The sequence below is a fragment of the Rutilus rutilus genome, assembly GCF_951802725.1.
Source record: "Rutilus rutilus genome assembly, chromosome: 1".
NCBI lineage: Eukaryota > Metazoa > Chordata > Actinopteri > Cypriniformes > Leuciscidae > Rutilus > Rutilus rutilus.
The window spans coordinates 6754243-6773267 of NC_140209.1; the positions used below are offsets into that span (position 1 = coordinate 6754243).

Consider the following 19025-nt stretch of genomic DNA (forward strand, 5'->3'; position numbering starts at 1 on the left):
AGCTATAATCAAATAAGCATTACTAAAACGACTGTATTTGTAAGCTTAGCTCCCAGTTCTTTAAAACAAATGTTGCTGAACCCCCTCTCCTACAGGTGGCGGCCGATCACGTCACCGCTCGCTCGCGCCGTCTCTCTTCCGTCATTGAGAGTTTCACCGTCGAGTCTTCTGAGGCGAGGAGAGCCGTTCACGGTATTTCTCATATTTACACAACCATCACACACACTTTATACAGTTTGATTAAGCGACTGACTCATTTCTGTATTGTTTTCATCGATCACAGCGATACTTGTGCGTCTTTTCTGTCGTCTTCCTTCTGAAATAAACATTTAGTGCAGCAGCAGCGAGCATGAGGAGAATATGTTGAGTTCATTCAGACCTGAGCGATATTGTGTTCGTTTGTGTGATTGTTTCGTCAAAAGTTTAAGATCTGTGAAGGGAATTAATGTGAATCGATCTCAAGTGTCATACTGGAACAGAGACTGTTAAATGCTTTACATTGAGCCTATGACGAGCCACGTGAGACAAAGCAATACTAATAAATATGAATAGCGTTTTACTCTTAGAACAATAGTGCTTGTGGTGCTCTTTATTTTGAAAGTTTTATGATCATTTTCAATTTCTGAGCATATAAAATGTTATTTTTTTTAATGCTCTAACTACTTCTTTAGGGATTTAGCCTATGTATATTGTAGTGTGTCGTCACTAGGTGATCTCATGATTGCTTTGATGGCATTTACATGTGGAAGGAGTACACAAAGGGACTTTAACCCTCTGATGGTCTTCGTTTCTTTCTACACTCGTGGTCTTTGGGGTCTCCAGAGACCCCAGACAATAACATTTAATTTTGTAACAAGATAATAGTTTTTTTTGTTTTTTTTTACAAATGTAATTTTACTCTGTTTGTTAATGTTTTTACTCAACATTTGTGCAGTTTTTGGAGGATTTATGATATCTTTTAAATTTCTATAAATGAATAAATAAATATTTATTTAAATAGGCTTTTTACAAAAAAAAAAAAAAAACAGCATTTGATGTAAAATTCACTTTATAAAAGACCCAGGTTTCTAACTTTCATTCATGGGGATAACATGGATAATTCTAAATGGTTTAATGTAACATTTATACCCATTTTTTGGAAAATGCAGTTAAAAAAAAAAAAAAAAAATCACTTTAACCACTAGATGGCTATAGAGCTCCACTATATGCTATTTGCTATTTGACTACCTGAAAGATATCTTTTCACAAGTTGGATTCAGTTGGATTCATATCTAAATATTATAAAATCACAATTATAACAAAAATAAAATATTTTTTGTCAAAGTTTAGCATTTTTTTGTACTGAAAAAAACCCAGTTTTTCAATAATGTTACATTATGATTAGAATCAAACCTGAACAAAATGTTACAAAGAGAAATTTTGGAGTCTTAAGATTTTATCATTTATTTCAATCATCTATTTTTAATATAATTCTACAATTTTAATCAACATTTCAGTTACTAACTGTAACAGAGCAAAAATGAACAGAAATGAACATATTACATATACTGATGTGCATGTAGTGCATGTAATGTAGGCCTACATTACATTACATGAACTGAACAGCAATAACAAGTGAGCAAATAAAGCAGTAAAAAGATAAAATTTAGTAAAAAAAAATCAGTAAATGGGGGAAAAAAATCAAACAACGAGGAACAATAATTGGTGGTTTCATCTCATACAGCTTCTTTTATAGTGCACTGCAGGTGTTTATGCGTCAATGCATTGCAGGCAGTAGTGTAAGGCAGTATAGCCTTACAAGTGTGTGTGTGTGTGTGTGAGTGTGCACATTTTCAATGTGTCAGTGTCACCAATTTATTTGTGTGGTGGTACTGCATTTTGGATGATTTTATTTTACAAATGATAAGAGAACAGTTTTTATAGTCTCAAAAATGTATTCCTCTATGTGTGTGTGTGTGTGTGTGTACTAGGGCTGTAGTCAACCAAAGAAATGCTTAGTCGACCAAAGTCCTGTCTTGCACAACGATTAGTCGACGCTGTTTTGCATTTTGATTGAACATTTATTAAACAATTGTCACAGAGCATTTATAAAACAACAACGAAAAAACTTTTTTTGTTTGTTTGTTTTATTGACACCTTGGATCGCCCGCGAAACGGTTCTCATTCGCGCTTGAATAAGGCCGGCGACACACTGGCTGCTGGCGTGAGAGTCTCAGCTGCGTTGGGTGTCTGTTTTTATTTTGGCTCCCATGTTAATAGGTTGGAGTTTGCACACTGCCTGCGTGAGACAAGCGTCTCAGGCGCGGCTCGAGCCACGCGGAAAATGCGTGCATGCGTTTTTAATTTAGGCTAACTTAATTTCGTTTTTCTTTATTTAAATTTCGTTTTTTCTTTATTTAAATTTCGTTTTTCTTTATTTAAATTTCGTTTTTCTTTATTTAAATCTACCCTTTACTGTGTCAGTAATTTGTTAGTCAGAAAAATATTAGACTACCTTAAAAGTATTGCTTAATTAACAGACTGTGTGCGTTTTATATCACTAGTGCATTGTCCGTTCTCGGAGAATATAGCCGCCCTGCTCGCGTGAGGTGCGCCGCTTCCCGCTCGCGCTGTTCTGTAGTTTACTATTAATTCTGAATGTGTCGCGTCTCGCGCATCTGTATATATTGCACCAAATGCGACACTGCACTCCCTTGTGAAGTCGATTGGATGAACGGTTCTCGAAATAATCAAAATGCAAAAGGACAGACAGACACATAGAGATTACTACCTATATTCCTAGCGCGAAGCAGCAGTGCAGCCACAGGTGCGGTTCCCGAGTGTTCTACGTGGTGCGCTAAACTGTGGCGCTGTTACAAAATAGCCTAAATTAAAGCATAAAGTTGGGGATAAAACATAGGCTAATTATATTTAGAATACAGTAATATATAACTGCTTATAAAGGAATAAATATCAAGGAGTAAATCAATGAAAATTTCTTTATTGGTGAAAAAAAAAAAAAAAAATGATGCGACTGGTCGACCAATGAGAATGTCAGTCGACCAAGACGGCATCGACCGATTAGTCGACTAAGCGACTAAAGTTGACAGCCCTAGTGTGTACGCGTGTTGTGAGCAATATAATTTAGCATTGTGGATGTTTTTTGCATTGGTGGAAGTGTGCCACTTTATTTGTGCCATTTCTGTCGATGTGTTCTGCGTTGTTTCTGATTTTGATGATGAATTTAGTCTATTTTGATTGTGGGGTCTCTAGAGACCCCGAAGACCACGAGTGTCACAAATTTTGTCACGCTAACATAAAAATAGATATCATTCCAATTTTTTTTTTTATATATAGATCTAGAAAGTGTTGAGAGCCGTAGAAGGTTTCATACCATTTGGACAAAGGGAATTTTTTTTTTAATTTGAGCAAAAGTCATTTGGGGTCTAAAAGACCCCGTAAACCATCAGAGGGTTAAAAAAGAGGCGTGGGGCAAGCGGGTTTGCTGGGCTCTGAGGTGGTGACCTGGGGAGAACGTTTTGGCTGTCTCTCGGGGACAATAGGTCCTCTGGAGATGAAGATAGTTAGTTAGCTGCCTTTGGGTGAGAAAGTGGACTTAGAAGGGGGGGGGATTATTATAGAGTTACCAATTACCTCGGAAGACTGCTCGGCTGACGCCCACATGCCACTGAGACTCTGCGAATGAGAATTCTCTGACGCGAACGACGCACTGACTTGATGAATGAACTTATGCTTTAAACGCCACTCCTGGATGGTGGATTAGCGTCCTTGGCTGAGGATACGGGAAGCTGCCTGCACTATTCACCCCATATGGATGGGTCTTCTTTGCCCTGGGAGAGGGAAGTGTATTTAATCGATTATATGTATGTATGTATGGACTGGTGATTGTGTAACGGACAGCGAGTTAAGGCGGGATGTCGGGGATTTGAGAACGGAGAAAACACGCCTTACTTGTGTCCACTGTGTGCTGTGCAGGCTGGGGTGTTACGTTGAGTATAAAACACTGTGTGACGTATTAAGCGTGAAACTCACTGTGTGTAGATGAAGTGATGTGCCCTGCGGGTCTTCCCGTGTTTCTCTTCCCCTTCTCCGTATCTATATCTGTGCCTGTGAATATGAGTTTTATCTTTTCTATCTGAAATAAAGTGTAAACTCCTTTTGATCAAACCGGCTGGCTGTTGAGAGTTTTTGACCACCGTTGGGCTGTTCTCTGAGGTTTGTTACAACATCATAAGATCAAACGTAATGTGGGCATATTATGCTGCAGTAATTATTTCTCTGTAGTGGTTGATGAAGATGAGTGTCATTAGTGATTGTTTTTGTGGTATTGATGTTTTATCCATGTCATATTGTGAGAAATTACAATATTTTCTTCATTAGAGCAGTTTTACAGGCTTTTATCATGTATCCTGACTCAAATAATGTGTTTCTAACAGCAAATACTCAGAATAAAGTGAGATGATCTGCTGATGGTCCTGAATGGCTTGTTGAATGAGTGTTGATAGTCTGAGGCTCATCAATATTAACAGATCTGCTGAAAACACTCTTTATTTCATGACAATAGTTCCTGTTTTCACCTCATTTATTATGCTGATGTCTTCAGATCTCCTGTAAATTGACACTTAAAGCTCATTTCATTGGTGTCAGCAGACTGAGGGGATTTGTTGGCTACTATATGTACCTTTATTTCTGTGTTTATGATTTTAACTGTTTTTCTTAACATGTATTCATATTAGGAATAATTTGAATTATTTATATTCTTTTCTTTATTTCTAGATACCTGTATTTTAATGAAGCAGAATAATGTTAGAATTGGCAATAACAATAATTTAAAATAATTAATGAATTGGCATCAGTTACTGTACGATGAATAGATAAACAGACATAAATACTTAGTGTCATTTATTATAAAAAAAACTCGGTAATTGATTTTTTTGGCAGATCAGCTCCTCCCACTTGAATAATACATCAGTGAAGCTCCTCCCACTGGAATAATACATCAGTGAAGCTCCTCCCACTGCAATTCTCCAATAAATGCTGTAAATTCCCATCAGCTGCAAGTGAAGACGAGCATCAGAGCATCAGGAAGAGCTGAAATCTGCAAAGACTGAGTTTATTAAAGAGGACAGTGAGAACATGAGTGATCCAGAACCCTGCAGAATGAAACACACTGAAGATCCTGAAGAACAAAGAGGTTGGTGTTTATTCTTCATTCATTCATGATGCTAAAGAACATTCATGTTAGAAACATTCAAGCACTTCATCACATTTAGATAAACAGTTCAACTATGAAACGGTACAGAATGTTCTGGGTTTTCTTCAACAAATGGTCAGTAAAGGGAGGTTTGAGACATTGTTATATTGATTGTCAACATCAGATCAGGCTAAATACTATTTTAACTGTTTTATTTTACATTTATTTCATATCTGGTTCCCAATTTGCAACAACGTTACCAGAATTTTAGTCATTTTCAACCTAGTTTACACAATTTTTTTTAGGAATAGTCAGTAAACACCAAGTTACTGATAAAGTTGTATTTGTCAAATATCATACAAGTTATTCATAGTTATAGAGGTTCTTCTTACAGTAACTTTGGTAACAGGGTTGATGAATACAGTCAATGCTACAGTTTGTGTAAAAACTGAGACAATGGATTGAGATTATATTCTTGTCTTCCCATCATGCAGTAGAAAGAGCCCAGATGATGTCACTTCCTGTGTGTCACAGTTTCACGAAATGCTCTGTTTTTAAAAGGTGGAAAATCATGTCAGGAGTAACAGGGTTGAGTGAAACATGTAGGACACTGATAATGCTAATACAAATAGTTAATTTGAAGCCAGTTAAAGTTATGGCCACTCTACACTTTGAGCTTGTGAAGTTTCTACAGACACTGCAACGGCCGTGAAATGATGGAAATAAATTTAACAAATAACAAATAATAATAATTCAAAATGTAAAAATAAACAACCCACTCCACTTGAATGCTAAACGCTTGTGTTATTTCTCACAGGGTAATTCACTTGAGCTTGTGTTTCTGGTGTCCCACTTTCACATGCGCATGAATGGAAGTCAGTGCAAGGAAAAGTCTAGTGTGAACGGCCATTAATAATTTAAACGGTTTTAGTCAAATAAATATCAATCTCAAAGTTGGTGTCAAAAATGGCAATATTGTATATTTGAATGTTAATATCATGTTAGATAATTGTGTCATTGATCAAATATATTCAATAGTTCTTGCTAAAGTAACAAGGGATTCATGCCTATAATGTTTTAAAGATAATAATTGGAAGATAAATTTACCTCATTCATGGAAAGTTTCAAGGACATATAATCAATTTATAAAAAGGCATCAAATTATCATAATATTTTATAGCAGTTGTCTACTTTCTACTATTACATCAGGGCTCACTTTCATGTCCTTTCACTTTATATTTCTCTCTTTAAATTATTTTGATGTACTGAAAATTAAATGTAATATTTTTTTCTTTGATTTCAGACCCGATGGAAGAGAGCGAGGAGAGTGAAGAACTGAGTGAAGTGGAGGAGGAACATCATGTCAAACCTGGAGGAAAACCTTTGAGTCGCTCAAAGACTAAACAGACATTTTTAAAGAAAAGACGAGCCAAGAAATCTTTCACCTGCACTCAGTGTGGAAAGAGTCTCACAACCAAGGCAAGTCTTCAGCAACACATGAGGATCCACACCGGAGAGAAGCCGTTCTCATGTGATCAGTGTGGAAAGAGTTTCACAAGCAAACCTAATCTTGATGTTCACATGAGGATCCACACCGGAGAGAAGCCGTTCTCATGTGATCAATGTGGGAAGAGTTTCACGCACAAACAAAGTCTTGATATTCACATGATGATCCACACCGGAGAGAAGCCGTTCTCATGTGATCAGTGCGGCAAAAAATTTATTTGGGCATCACACCTGAAGTCACACCAGACAGTTCATATGAAGGAGAAGCCGCATTCATGTTCTGTGTGTGGAAAGGGTTTTTCATGGCTGCCAACTTTACATAGACATGAGAAAGCACATACACATGTAAGAGAGTACATGTGCTTTGAGTGTGAGAAAACTTTTACTACAGGGAGAGATTTAAAACGGCACCAGAGAATTCACACTGGAGAAAAACCGTATAGGTGTTCACACTGTGACAAGAGATTCAGTCAGTCTTCATCTCTGAAAACACATGAGATGATCCACACTGGAGAGAAGCCGCACACGTGTTCACATTGTGACAAGAGATTCAGTCGATCAGAACATCTGAGATCACATGAGAGGATCCACAATGGAGAAAAACCTTACAAGTGTTCACACTGTGACAAGAGATTCAGTCACTCATCAAATCTGAGATCACATGAGAGGATCCACAGCAGAGAGAAGCCGCACACGTGTGATCAGTGTGGGAAGACTTTCTCTGTTAAAAGTGACCTGAAGCGACACATGAAGATCCATGCAGTGGAGAAACCACATATGCAGTATTTAGTCTGATCAAACTCTCCAGCTGTGTTCCTGTAACTCTTCATCTCGTCTCTCTCTGCTGTGATCATGAAATACCGAAGTATGATGATAATCAACAGAAGAAGACAAAACAGCCCGAGACTCACTAGGTCATTAATAATTTTCATGTTGTGTCATAAGTTGTTGGTCAATAAATGGCTGTATTCTGTACATTTGACTTGTGTATGATAATTTTCTTCCAAATACGATCATTTTGAGCTTCTGGTACAATACTTGTACATTTCCAATCTGGCAACACTGGTGGAGATGGAGTGATTTGACTGTGACTAACTTACACAGAAGAGATTTTGTTGCTCAGCAAGTGGCAATTACACTGAACTAACACTGGATATAGATCGCAATGTTGCATCTTTGAGTGATCAACTAGAAAAGTAAGCTTTTAAACAATGTTAATACGAATCCATTTCAGTGTCAGGAGTGTTTCTAAAATCTGTGTGCTTTAGATGGGTTTTTCATCTCCATGGAAGAGAAGAGCTGGTCTGATAGCAGACTAGGGCTGTCACAATTCCTCGATTAAAGTGGAGTATTAGATTTTTAAAAATCCTCGATTGCAATTTACCTGTGTCGAGTAACCGCCAAAGTATCGTAAGTATAATACATGGAAGAATCCATGTACCACATTATTACACCTTTTTAAAGCTACGCGATATATTAAAACCATTTACAATCATAATATAGCATAGTGCTATTGTGAAATCACAAAGGCTGTGATTTAGTTAAAGGTGCTCTAAGCGATGCCGGGAGTCGTAACTTCTTGTTGACATTCGAATTGTTGTCAAACAAAATGGTGGCTAGCTAGACCCTCCCTCCTCCTCATCCTGTCTCCTCCCTCCCGGCATAAAGGAAAGTCAAAGTAGTCACTACAAACAAAGTTAAGTTTTACTGATACTTCATTCAATGTGTAATGTCACCAAGTTAGATAAATGCTTTTATATATTGCAGAACAGAATGCAGAAAAAGAGAAACATTTTCTTAAAATCATTTCGCCACCTGAGGTTATAACTATAGCTCCCATACAAGGACACAATAATAGCAAGATAACATTAGCTTCGCGTTTCCCAGTGAGCATAAACAACGGCAGCGTCGTAAACAAATTTAGTCAAAGTTAGTCAAAGTTGTCAATAGCCTATAAATGAGCATTCAAATTCATAACAAACAGTGGGTGAAAACAATCATACACACATATCTTCACCTACTGTGAATTTGCTTGATCATTTACAATAGAGATTGATCGCTAGCTGCTAGAAACATACATGTTGTATTCACCAAAGTTAACACTGACTGCATAGTTCTAGCTAACTACATCCTTGTGTTGGTTTGGCGAACATGAACGTCAGTTTAGAAAGAAAAATGGATTTACCTGTCCAGCAAAAACAGAACAACTGAATGTCGGATTGGAATCCCTTCTGCCGGCGGAGTTCTTTCACCTTTCGAAGGCTTTTCCGATATAAATTCGATACTTCGCGCATTCCTTAACCTTGTCCCTTATCCTTGTCCCTCTTCTTTGCAATTTGTTCATCAGAACGTCCTCTCTTTGGTCGTGTGTCGGCCATAATTCAAACTTCCCTCTTCATGCTTCTCTCTCCTCCACACCCCCTCCATGTGTACACGCACTAACCCCCCAAACCCCGGGGGGAGGGGGGAGGAGGGGGGTAAGTTGTGTCAAAAGGGAGGCCCACTGTCTTAGCCCACTGTCTTAGCTCACTGTCTGTGTCACGGGCTGGAAAAATGGCGAAGCGAGGATTCAAGTGCAAAAAGGAATATTTATTAAGTAAATGAAAAGCAATACCACAACTACAAACAAAATCTTCCCGTGAGGGGGGAAAACGAGACAGGCATTAGACAGGACCAGCAAACACAGGGAGACTAAATAGGGAAGCAAACAAAAGAGGGTAACGAGAAAAGCAGGTGGGGTTAATTAATCAATAATCAGGTAACAAGATGAGAGGGGCTAGACAATAGACAGGAGAGCACATGGCACAAGGAAATACATGACAAGCCATGTGCTCAAACACATGACAAACCGGGAGTGTCAGAGCTCTGTTTCCAAACCAAGATACAAACCAGACAGAAGTGACAGAACCCTGAGTTTCTTCACGTCAGGTCTGCCGAGCCTGAGTCACCTCACGTCACGTCTGCCGATCCAGAGACTGTTCACGTCACGTCTGCCGATCCAGAGACTGTTCACATCACGTCTGCCGAGCCGGTATCTCTCGACAAGATGGCCGCTGCCGAGCCAGTGTGTCCGGACAAGATGGTCACCGCCGAGCCAGTGTGTCCGGACAAGATGGTCACCGCCGAGCCAGTGTCTGTTCCTGTTTCCGAGCCGGTGTGGTGAACAATCGAGTCCGGTTGAAGAGATGAGTCCGAGCTTTGTCAATAGCAGAGGAGAAAGACTGCAAAATTTAAAAATACGACTGTTATTGTGTCACGAAATGTAGATTTAAGAGTTTCTCAGTCAAGAATATAGTTGTTTGAAGCTCAAATATGTTGTTTATTTATTATATAAAAAAACACACTAACAACGAGAAATGTTTAATTTCACAATATATAGCTTCGGTTAAATACTAGTATATTAAACATATAAGTTAAAATACATGAATTACTCATTATAACGTAGTACAAACTTAAATTATTAAGTCAAATTAAATTTAAATTAACTATAATAAAGTGATTTCGTATTATTTGTAACCAGGCACTAAAACGATTATTACCCATAAAACGTGCTTTGAACCAATCGGATTTCTTGAGTCCTAAGCTCGGACTCACCTCTTCAACCGGACTCGATTGTTCACCACACCGGTGTCCAGGCCTGGGACCACCGAAGTCAAGTCCTCTTGGACCACCAGACTTGAGACCACCGAAGTCGGGTTCTCCTGGACCACCAAAGTTGGGTCCTCCTTGACCACCGGGCTTGAGACCACCAAAGTCGGGTCCTCCAGGACCACCGGGCTTTGGACCACTGAAGTCAGGTCCTCCTGGACCACCGGGCTAAGGGAAGCAACAGGAGCCTTCCTCCTCCTGTGCTTGCGAGGGTGAGATGGTGTGGAACTAACCGCCTCTTCTGGGATGACAGCAGCCTCCCTAACTGGAGGATTCCTTTGGTGATCCAGAGAATTAATGAATTCCCCAAACGTCAAGTGCTCCAGCCCTATCATTGTCCATTGACATCCAGCCCCAGTCAATTTGCACAGGTGGGGGATGAGAGAGGACCCACTCTGCAGGTTGTGTGGTGGGAAAGAAACAATGGCACACATTCTGTCAGGGTGTAAGATTGCATTGACACACGGGATACACAGGTGGCGCCATGACAAGGTGTTGGCAGTGCACGCAGATATCCTGGAGCAAGAAAGGAGGAAGAAACAACCAGCCAAAGGCCAATGCTGAGCACCATCGCCTTTGTGAAAGAGGGCCAAAGACCTGTCGTCCACAGCCAAGCCAGGCAGAATCTCCTGCCGTCAGCCCAGGGATGGGAAATGGAGGTTGATTTTGGGAGGAAACTCCACTTCCCCGAGGCGGTATTGTTCACAACTCTAAGGCCCGATATTATCATGTGGTCTCCAGAGGGAAAGCATTAGACGAGACAGGCATTAGACAAGAACTTGAAAAACAAAGAAACATACACAACAAACCAGCACAGGACTGCAAACACAGGGAGACAAACAAAATAGGGAAGCAAACAAAAGAGGGTAACGAGAAAAGCAGGTGGGGCAAATTAATCAATAATCAGGTAACAAGATGGGAGGGGCTAGACAATAGACAGGAGAGCACATGGCACACATGTCAGGTATTTTCATAATAATAGATTATATTTATAATGTAATGCTAATCGATATAGACTTTATCATCGTGCAGAATACTATAAAATAATATATTTTCTGTCTGATTTTTTTATCTGAAACCAAATTAGATCACAGAAGATTATTTAAAACACTTGACTTGCGTTATAAAGTAAGTTTGGAGCACAAACATGGTTTTAATCTCATATATTGTCGTGTATTGATGGTGTGCTAAGCTAACATGCTAGCTCGCCCTAGGTGCACCTGCCACCTAGCAGTTATTCTTTTATGATTTTTTTCTAAATAGGAATGCTTACTGAAATGTTTCTTTATTCAAGAAGGGCATTTTATACAGTTTCAAATCTCATGTGAAATGAGAACTTTGATAAAAGAAATTAGGGATTGAAACAGTGTGAATAGTCAGTTGTTAGTATTTATAATGCAGCCAAAAGAAATGCATATTTAGAGCCATAACCAGGCTGAAGAGGTGTGAATGTGTGCAGGAGAGACAGAGACTGAATGGGGCTTGTTTGCACCACAAAACAATAGAGACAATAGACTGAATGTTGGATGCTTAGAAGATGACAATAAACATCAGTTTGCATTTTAGAGTCTAATCAAAATAAAGTCATATGACATGATCTTGAAAAACATTTAACTAAATACAGTTTAGTTTTAGACTTATCATCTTCAGATTTTAAATATAACATGGTCAGACATGTGGCTTTAGCTGCAGTGCATTTCTAGATTGGTACAATGCCAACTTCAATTTTATGTTCATGAAGATGTTTCATAAAAATAAATTTCTAAATAACTTTACAAAACTTTGAAGCTATTTATAACTATTTTTTCATTATGATTAATTAATTCTCCATTTACAATAATAAATAAAGGTGTCAGCTTTCAAGTGAGATCATACTTGTGCTTTTAGTGCAAAGGGTTCATGAAGGGTCCTGTTTCAGTTTGGGTATGCAATTTCTGGGGATTTTTCATGAGTGGGATTGCAGCTTAACAGGTTAAATACACCAGATCATCGAAAGAAAATGTGAATTTATTGAAATCGTATGTGACTCCTGTACCTTCTCTGTCTGTTGATGTTGTGACTACTACCGACACTGCAGATACAAGTGTTTCAGAAACATCTGTAGAGGGGAATGATAATCTAGAGGAGATGAAAGTGAATCCCTCTCCAGAACCTTCTCATTCACGGTTCCATGCTGGTGGAATGATCTCCTCACCCTCATCCGGAACGCAGAATCCCAGACAACATTCAAAACACAGCTGGAAACTCGTCTCTTCCGTGAGCACTTAACCTCATAAAAACATGCAAATAAATTACTTTTCCTTTAATCCTCTCGTGTCTGGCTTATGCTACTCTGAACAATGCCTGAACGTTGTATTTTGAGCACTTCTTGCATTGGTTTTGCCTCTTCACGATGACTCGCTTAATTTAGTCCTAATTTGTAAATCGCTTTGGATAAAGGTGTCTGCTAAATGACTAAATGTAAATGAGTTTCAGCGTCGGCATTTCTCATATTTACACAACCATCACACACACAATACAGTTTGATTAAGCGACAGGCTCATTTCTGTATTGTTTTCATCGATCACAGCGATACTTGTGCGTCTTTTCTGGCGTCTTCCTTCTGAAATAAACATTTAGTGCAGCAGCAGCGAGCATGAGGAGAATATGTTGAGTTCATTCAGACCTGAGCAATGTTGTGTTCGTTTGTGTGATTGTTTCGCCAAGTCAAAGGTCAAAGTTTAAGATCTGTGAGGGAATTAATGTGAATCGATCTCAAGTGTCATACTGGAACAGAGACTGCTAATGCTTTACATTGAGCCTAAGATGAGCCACACGAGACATTAAAGCAATACTAATAAATATGAATAGCGTTTTACTCTTGGAACAATAGTGCTTGTGGTGCAATTTATTTTGAAAGTTTTATGATCATTTTCAATTTCTGAGCATATAAAATGTTGTTTTTTTAATGATCTAACTACTTTATAGGGATTTATGTATATCATAAGATCAAATTTAATGTGGACATATTATGCTGCTGTAATTATTTCTCTGTAGTGGTTGATGAAGATGAGTGTCATTAGTGATTGTTTTTGTGTTATTGATGTTTTATCCATGTCTTATTGTGAGAAATTACAATATTTTCATTCAGTAGAGCAGTTTTACAGGCTTTTGTCATGTATCCTGACTCAAATATTGTGTTTCTAACAGCAAACACTCAGAATAAAGTGAGATGATCTGCTGATGATCCTGAATGGCTTGTTGAATGAGTGTTGATAGTCTGAGGCTCATCAATATTAACACATCTGCTGAAAACACTCTTTATTTCATGACAATAGTTCCTGTTTTCACCTCATTTATTATGCTGATGTTTTCAGATCGCCTGTAAATTGACACTTAAAGCTCATTTCATTGGTGTCAGCAGACTGAGGGGATTTGTTGGCTATTATATGCTAGGGCTGGACGATATTGAAGAAAAATGTGATAACTCATTAAATAATGCAACATGTGATATGATAATGCTTAAAGTGTGTAAAATTAAATTAAATGCTCTATTATATAGCCTACATGCATGTTTCACATTCTTTTTGTGACAAGAAAACATCCCCACAACTTCTGAGAGTGAACATCAGTGTTTTACTGTCGCATAAGAAGTGTTATTTTAACATCAGTGTAAACCACAGGGTTTAGGGTTTCAGGGTTTAGGGTTTTAGGTTATCCTACATTAGGTTTATTTAACAACAGAAACTGAATATTCAAATGTAAAAATAAAACACGGCTTAGTTTTCACTCTATGAATTAAATATATTTAGCCTACTGATTCTTATTAAAGCTACAAAAGTTATTCCGCCAAGAGTGAGAGATTTTCTCTTTGTCTTTTGTTCCAGTTATTGCAAGCCGTTGCGATATTCATATCGCGATATATTTGCGATATTTCGATAATCTCGATTTATTGTGCAGCCCTACTATATGCAAGTTTATTTCTGTGTTTATGATTTTATCTGTTTTTCTTACCATTATTTATTCTTGGAAGAACTGAAATAATTTATATTATTTTCTTTATTTCTAGATACCTGATTTTTTATAAAGAAGCAGAATAATGTTAGGATTAGCAATAAAAATTATTAAAAATAAATAATGAATTGGCATCAGTTACTACTGGCATCAGTTACTAATAGATAGACATAAATGCTTAGAGTAATTTATTATAAAAACAAACTCAATAATTGATATTTTTTATTTTGGCCGATCAGCTCCTCCCACGCTGGAATACATCATAAGTGAAGCTCCTCCCACAGTCACATCATAAGTGAAGCTCCTCCCACAGTCACATCATCAGTGAAGCTCCTCCCACTGTAATTACATCATCATTGAAGCTCCTCCCACAGTAATTCTCCAATAAATGCTGTAAATTCCCATCAGCTACAAGTGAAGACGAGCATCAGAGCATCAGGAAGAGCTGAAATCTGCAAAGACTGAGTTTATTAAAGAGGACAGTGAGAACATGAGTGATCCAGAACCCTGCAGAATGAAACACACTGAAGATCCTGAAGAACAAAGAGGTTGGTGTTTATTCTTCATTCATTCATGATGCTGAAGAACATTCATGTTAGAAACATTCAAGCACTTCATCACATTTAGATAAACAGTTCAACTATGAAACGGTACAGAATGTTCTGGGTTTTTCTTCAACAAATGCTCAGTAAAGGGAGGTTTGAGACATTTTTATATTGATTGTCAACATCAGATCAAGCGAAATACTATTTTAACTGTTTTATTTTACATTTATTATATATCTGGTTCCCAATTTGCAACAACATTAACAGAATTTTAGTCATTTTCAACATAGTTTACAAAATATATATTTTTAGGAGTAATCAGTAAACACCAAGTTACTGATCAAGTTGTATTTGTCAAATATCAGTTATTTTAAATTAAGTTATTCATAGTTATAGAGATTCTTCTTACAGTAACTTTGGTAACAGGGTTGATGAACACAGTCAATGCTACAGTTTGTGTAAAAACTGAGACAATGGATTGAGAAAAGGCTTGTTTGAGATGCGCCTTGTCTGGCCGGTTTTATTTTGACATTACGGATGAAATTGCCCTCAAGATGTTAATCTCAAACGTTAATTTTTTTAATCACTGTTTTGAGACAAATCATTGTTTGATTTGCGAACATCCTCTGCCGTCTGGTCGCTTCCGCTTCAAGCCGGACTCGTCTCGCGCTAACGGTAATTTCCTTTCACTGTCCACGTTTTGATTTCGGCTAATCAATTTTGGCGAATGCAAACAACGTGATTATTGTTCATGAGTCTAACATCCAGCCACGCAAGAAAACATGTAATCTACCTGAGGGAATAATACGCTCAAAAAACATTTCTGATTATTATTAATGTTTTAAAGCTTTTGAAAAGTACATAGAAAGCTTTTGTAACATTATCTTAACTGTCACTTTTGATTAATGTAATGCATCCTTGCTGAATAAAAGTAGGCAATTACTTTATTTTTTTCCCAAAAAATAATCTTACTAACCCCAAACTTTTGAACTGTAAGCCTAGTGTATAATGTTAAAAAAACTTTCTATTTTAGATAACTGCTGTTATTTTGAACTATGGTTTGTTTGTAATGTTACTTTTTTCATGTATGACATTAAAATTATTTTTAGAATTAAATACATAAATAGGTTAAGCAATACAAATGTGTTTATGTCTGATAACCACAAACTTAACTGCAGACACTGAAATGACGTACACTGTGTGATACAGTACAAATATTTTGAGTGTCCCTCATTTTCCTATAAATAACCACGATTGTCCCGCATTTTCCTTTTCTGAAGTTGGCAACCCTAACTGTCACACACACACATGCAGGAATACAAACAAACGCAAGCATGCACACACACTGACATCCACACGCACAGACACACACCCATACACACACATACAAATCCACATGCACAGACACACACACACAAACACACACGCGCACACACATGTACGCACGCATACATACACGCACAGACACACACACACACACACACACACACACATACAAACACACACAGACAGACATGCACATACTACTATTTTTTTTAGGTATATACATAAACACGCAATACAGCCAAATTGCTCCACGTCATTTATTTTTGTGGAAAGCCAGTGCAGGCCTGAGCGGCGGTCATATTTTGTACCGCCATGCGGTACATCTAGTTAATACGGAGCCCCCCTAGTCCCACTTTGGCAAAAAAAAAGTATTATAACTATCTTGTGGCCTCAAGATAGTAACTCGTGGCCTCAAGATAGTAACTCGTGGCCTCAAGATACTAACTCGTGGCCTCAAGATAGTAACTCGTGGCCTCAAGATACTAACTCGTGGCCTCAAGATAGTAACTCGTGGCCTCAAGATAGTAACTCGTGGCCTCAAGATAGTATATCTCGTGGCCTCAAGATAGTAACTCGTGGCCTCAAGATACTAACTCGTGGCCACGAGAAAGTAAGTTTTTTAAAGGCGAACGTTCCCTTTAATGTTTCCATGGCGACGCGTCACGCGATACACTGCAGCCACAATAATACTGTATGACAGATGTGTCGCTTTTATTTCGCTTTTCCTTTTTTATTCAAAATATTCACAAACTTGCTTACCATGTCATCAACTAGCCCCTGAGAGTACGGCGCCACATTTAGAATGTTCAGTGCTGCCAGATTCAAACTTCGCGCATTGGCTGGCGCTGAGCCAGAGTCAGACGCGTTCAGCGCTGTCATCACAACTAAGCAGTTTTTTCAACTTCATAATGTTTATTTTTGGTTTCAGATATTTAAATACACATAAGCACGAGTAAAACAATACATTTGGAGTTTGTAAAACACACTGATGTCTGTGAAGCAGCAACAATCTATTCAAATATAATTTGCCGACATGTGTTATTCATATTAGACAAACATAGTGCAAGACAAGGAACTATAAAGTTTACTCTATTCTTCTCAGTTCACGGGCCACTTTTTTGCATTTATTTCGGGAGAAACTGATGAATTTACGTGCTGTAAATCCGACTGACAGGACAACATTGCAGCGCCCATCTCATGTTATTATAGATCAAGATTATTTATAAAGGTTTTTAAACGAGCCCAGAGTCGGACGCGTTCAGCGCTGTCATCACAACTAAGCAGTTTTTCAACTTCATAATGTTTATTTTTGGTTTCAGATATTTAAATACATAAGCACGAGTAAAACAATACACTTGGAGTTTGTAAAACACACTGATGTCTGTGGAAGCAGCAATAATATCTATTCAAATATAATTTCCCGACATGTGTTATTCATATTAGACAAACATAGTGCAAGAGTCAAGAAGGAACTATAAAGTTTACTCTATTCTTCTCAGTTCACCGGCCACTTTCTTGCATTTATTTCGGGAGAAACTGATGAATTCACGTGCTGTAAATCCGACGGACAACATTGCAGCGCCCATAACGTTATTATAGATCAAGATTATTTATAAAGGTTTTTAAACAACACACTCACTTACACGTATGTGAGAATCGGAATATCAGATACTTAGGCTAGTTGATGACATGGTAAGCAAGTTTGTGAATATTTTGAATAAAAAAGGAAAAGCGAAATAAAAGCGACACATCTGTCATACAGTATAATTGTGGCTGCAGTGTATCGCGTGACGCGTCGCCATGGAAACATTAACATGGAAACGTTCGCCTTGAAAAAACTCACTTTCTCGTGGCCACGAGTTAGTATCTTGAGGCCACGAGTTACTATCTTGAGGCCACGAGATATACTATCTTGAGGCCACGAGTTACTATCTTGAGGCCACGAGTTAGTATCTTGAGGCCACGAGTTACTATCTTGAGGCCACGAGTTAGTATCTTGAGGCCACGAGTTAGTATCTTGAGGCCACGAGTTACTATCTTGAGGCCACGAGTTAGTATCTTGAGGCCACGAGTTACTATCTTGAGGCCACGAGTTAGTATCTTGAGGCCACGAGTTACTATCTTGAGGCCACGAGTTACTATCTTGAGGCCACAAGATAGTTATAATAATTTTTTTTTGCCAAAGTGGGACTAGGGGGGCTCCGTAAGTTAACATTACTTAATGCGTTATCTACAACAACACATTGAGTGAACAATATATTTTTACAACATCAATTAGGCTAATGTTTGTGAATGTTATTTAATACAAACACACTGGTCATGTTTGTTCACTTCATTCATTGTGCATTAAATAATGTTAACATAAATAATGTTAACTTTTGATTTTAAAAATGTATTTTTAAATTAACCCCAAGGAGAATAATTGCGACAGTATATAACTATTATTTATTGTTAGGTCATTTTATCTAATGTAGATAATAAAATAATACTACAGTTTCTATCTTTGTAACCGTGATATAAACTTTAATATATGTAAATTTAATCTAAATTAAGCTTTGTTACCGAGTAACCGCGGATTTTCACTGGTATTGGTACGGAATACTGAAATTTTGGTACCGTGACAACACTAGTAGCTCTGTCAGCTCGGTAATTTAGACAATAGGCTGTTGACAGAGTAACGTTAACATAGGTAATGGTTGTTATGTTATTTTCTTTTCAATGACGTTCCTTTACATGTTCATTGCTGAATTTATGGAAAAACATCAACCAATATTGCATATCTATAATTATTATAATGGATATAATTAAAGAAT

At 37.8% G+C, this 19025-nt stretch overlaps 2 protein-coding genes across 3 annotated transcripts in view; both read left to right on the forward strand.

The window, feature by feature from the left end:
- LOC311302772 (uncharacterized protein) overlaps positions 1-19025 on the forward strand; it is a 128621-nt gene that overhangs the window by 43356 nt on the left and 66240 nt on the right. The window lies entirely within an intron of this gene.
- LOC311289744 (uncharacterized protein) lies at positions 92-7674 on the forward strand. Of its 2 annotated transcripts, none has more exons than XM_084407988.1 (3): positions 92-192; positions 4942-5194; positions 6498-7674. In XM_084407988.1, the coding sequence occupies exons 2-3, from the start codon at positions 5137-5139 to the stop codon at positions 7493-7495; spliced, it is 1056 nt and encodes a 351-aa protein (XP_084264114.1). In that variant the 5' UTR covers positions 92-192; positions 4942-5136; the 3' UTR covers positions 7496-7674. The 2 variants fall into 2 exon arrangements, with proteins under 2 accessions (XP_084264114.1, XP_084264115.1); XM_084407989.1 differs by having other exon boundaries at positions 100-192; positions 4947-5194.

What these genes read in the sequence shown, in the direction of transcription:
- LOC311289744 (XM_084407988.1), top strand. Translation starts at nt 5,137, where the DNA reads ATGAGTGATCCAGAACCCTGCAGAATGAAACACACTGAAGATCCTGAA. An exon ending in AGATCCTGAAGAACAAAGAG is followed by an intron (nt 5,195 to 6,497) that starts GTTGGTGTTTAT and finishes CTTTGATTTCAG; the next exon opens with ACCCGATGGAAGAGAGCGAG.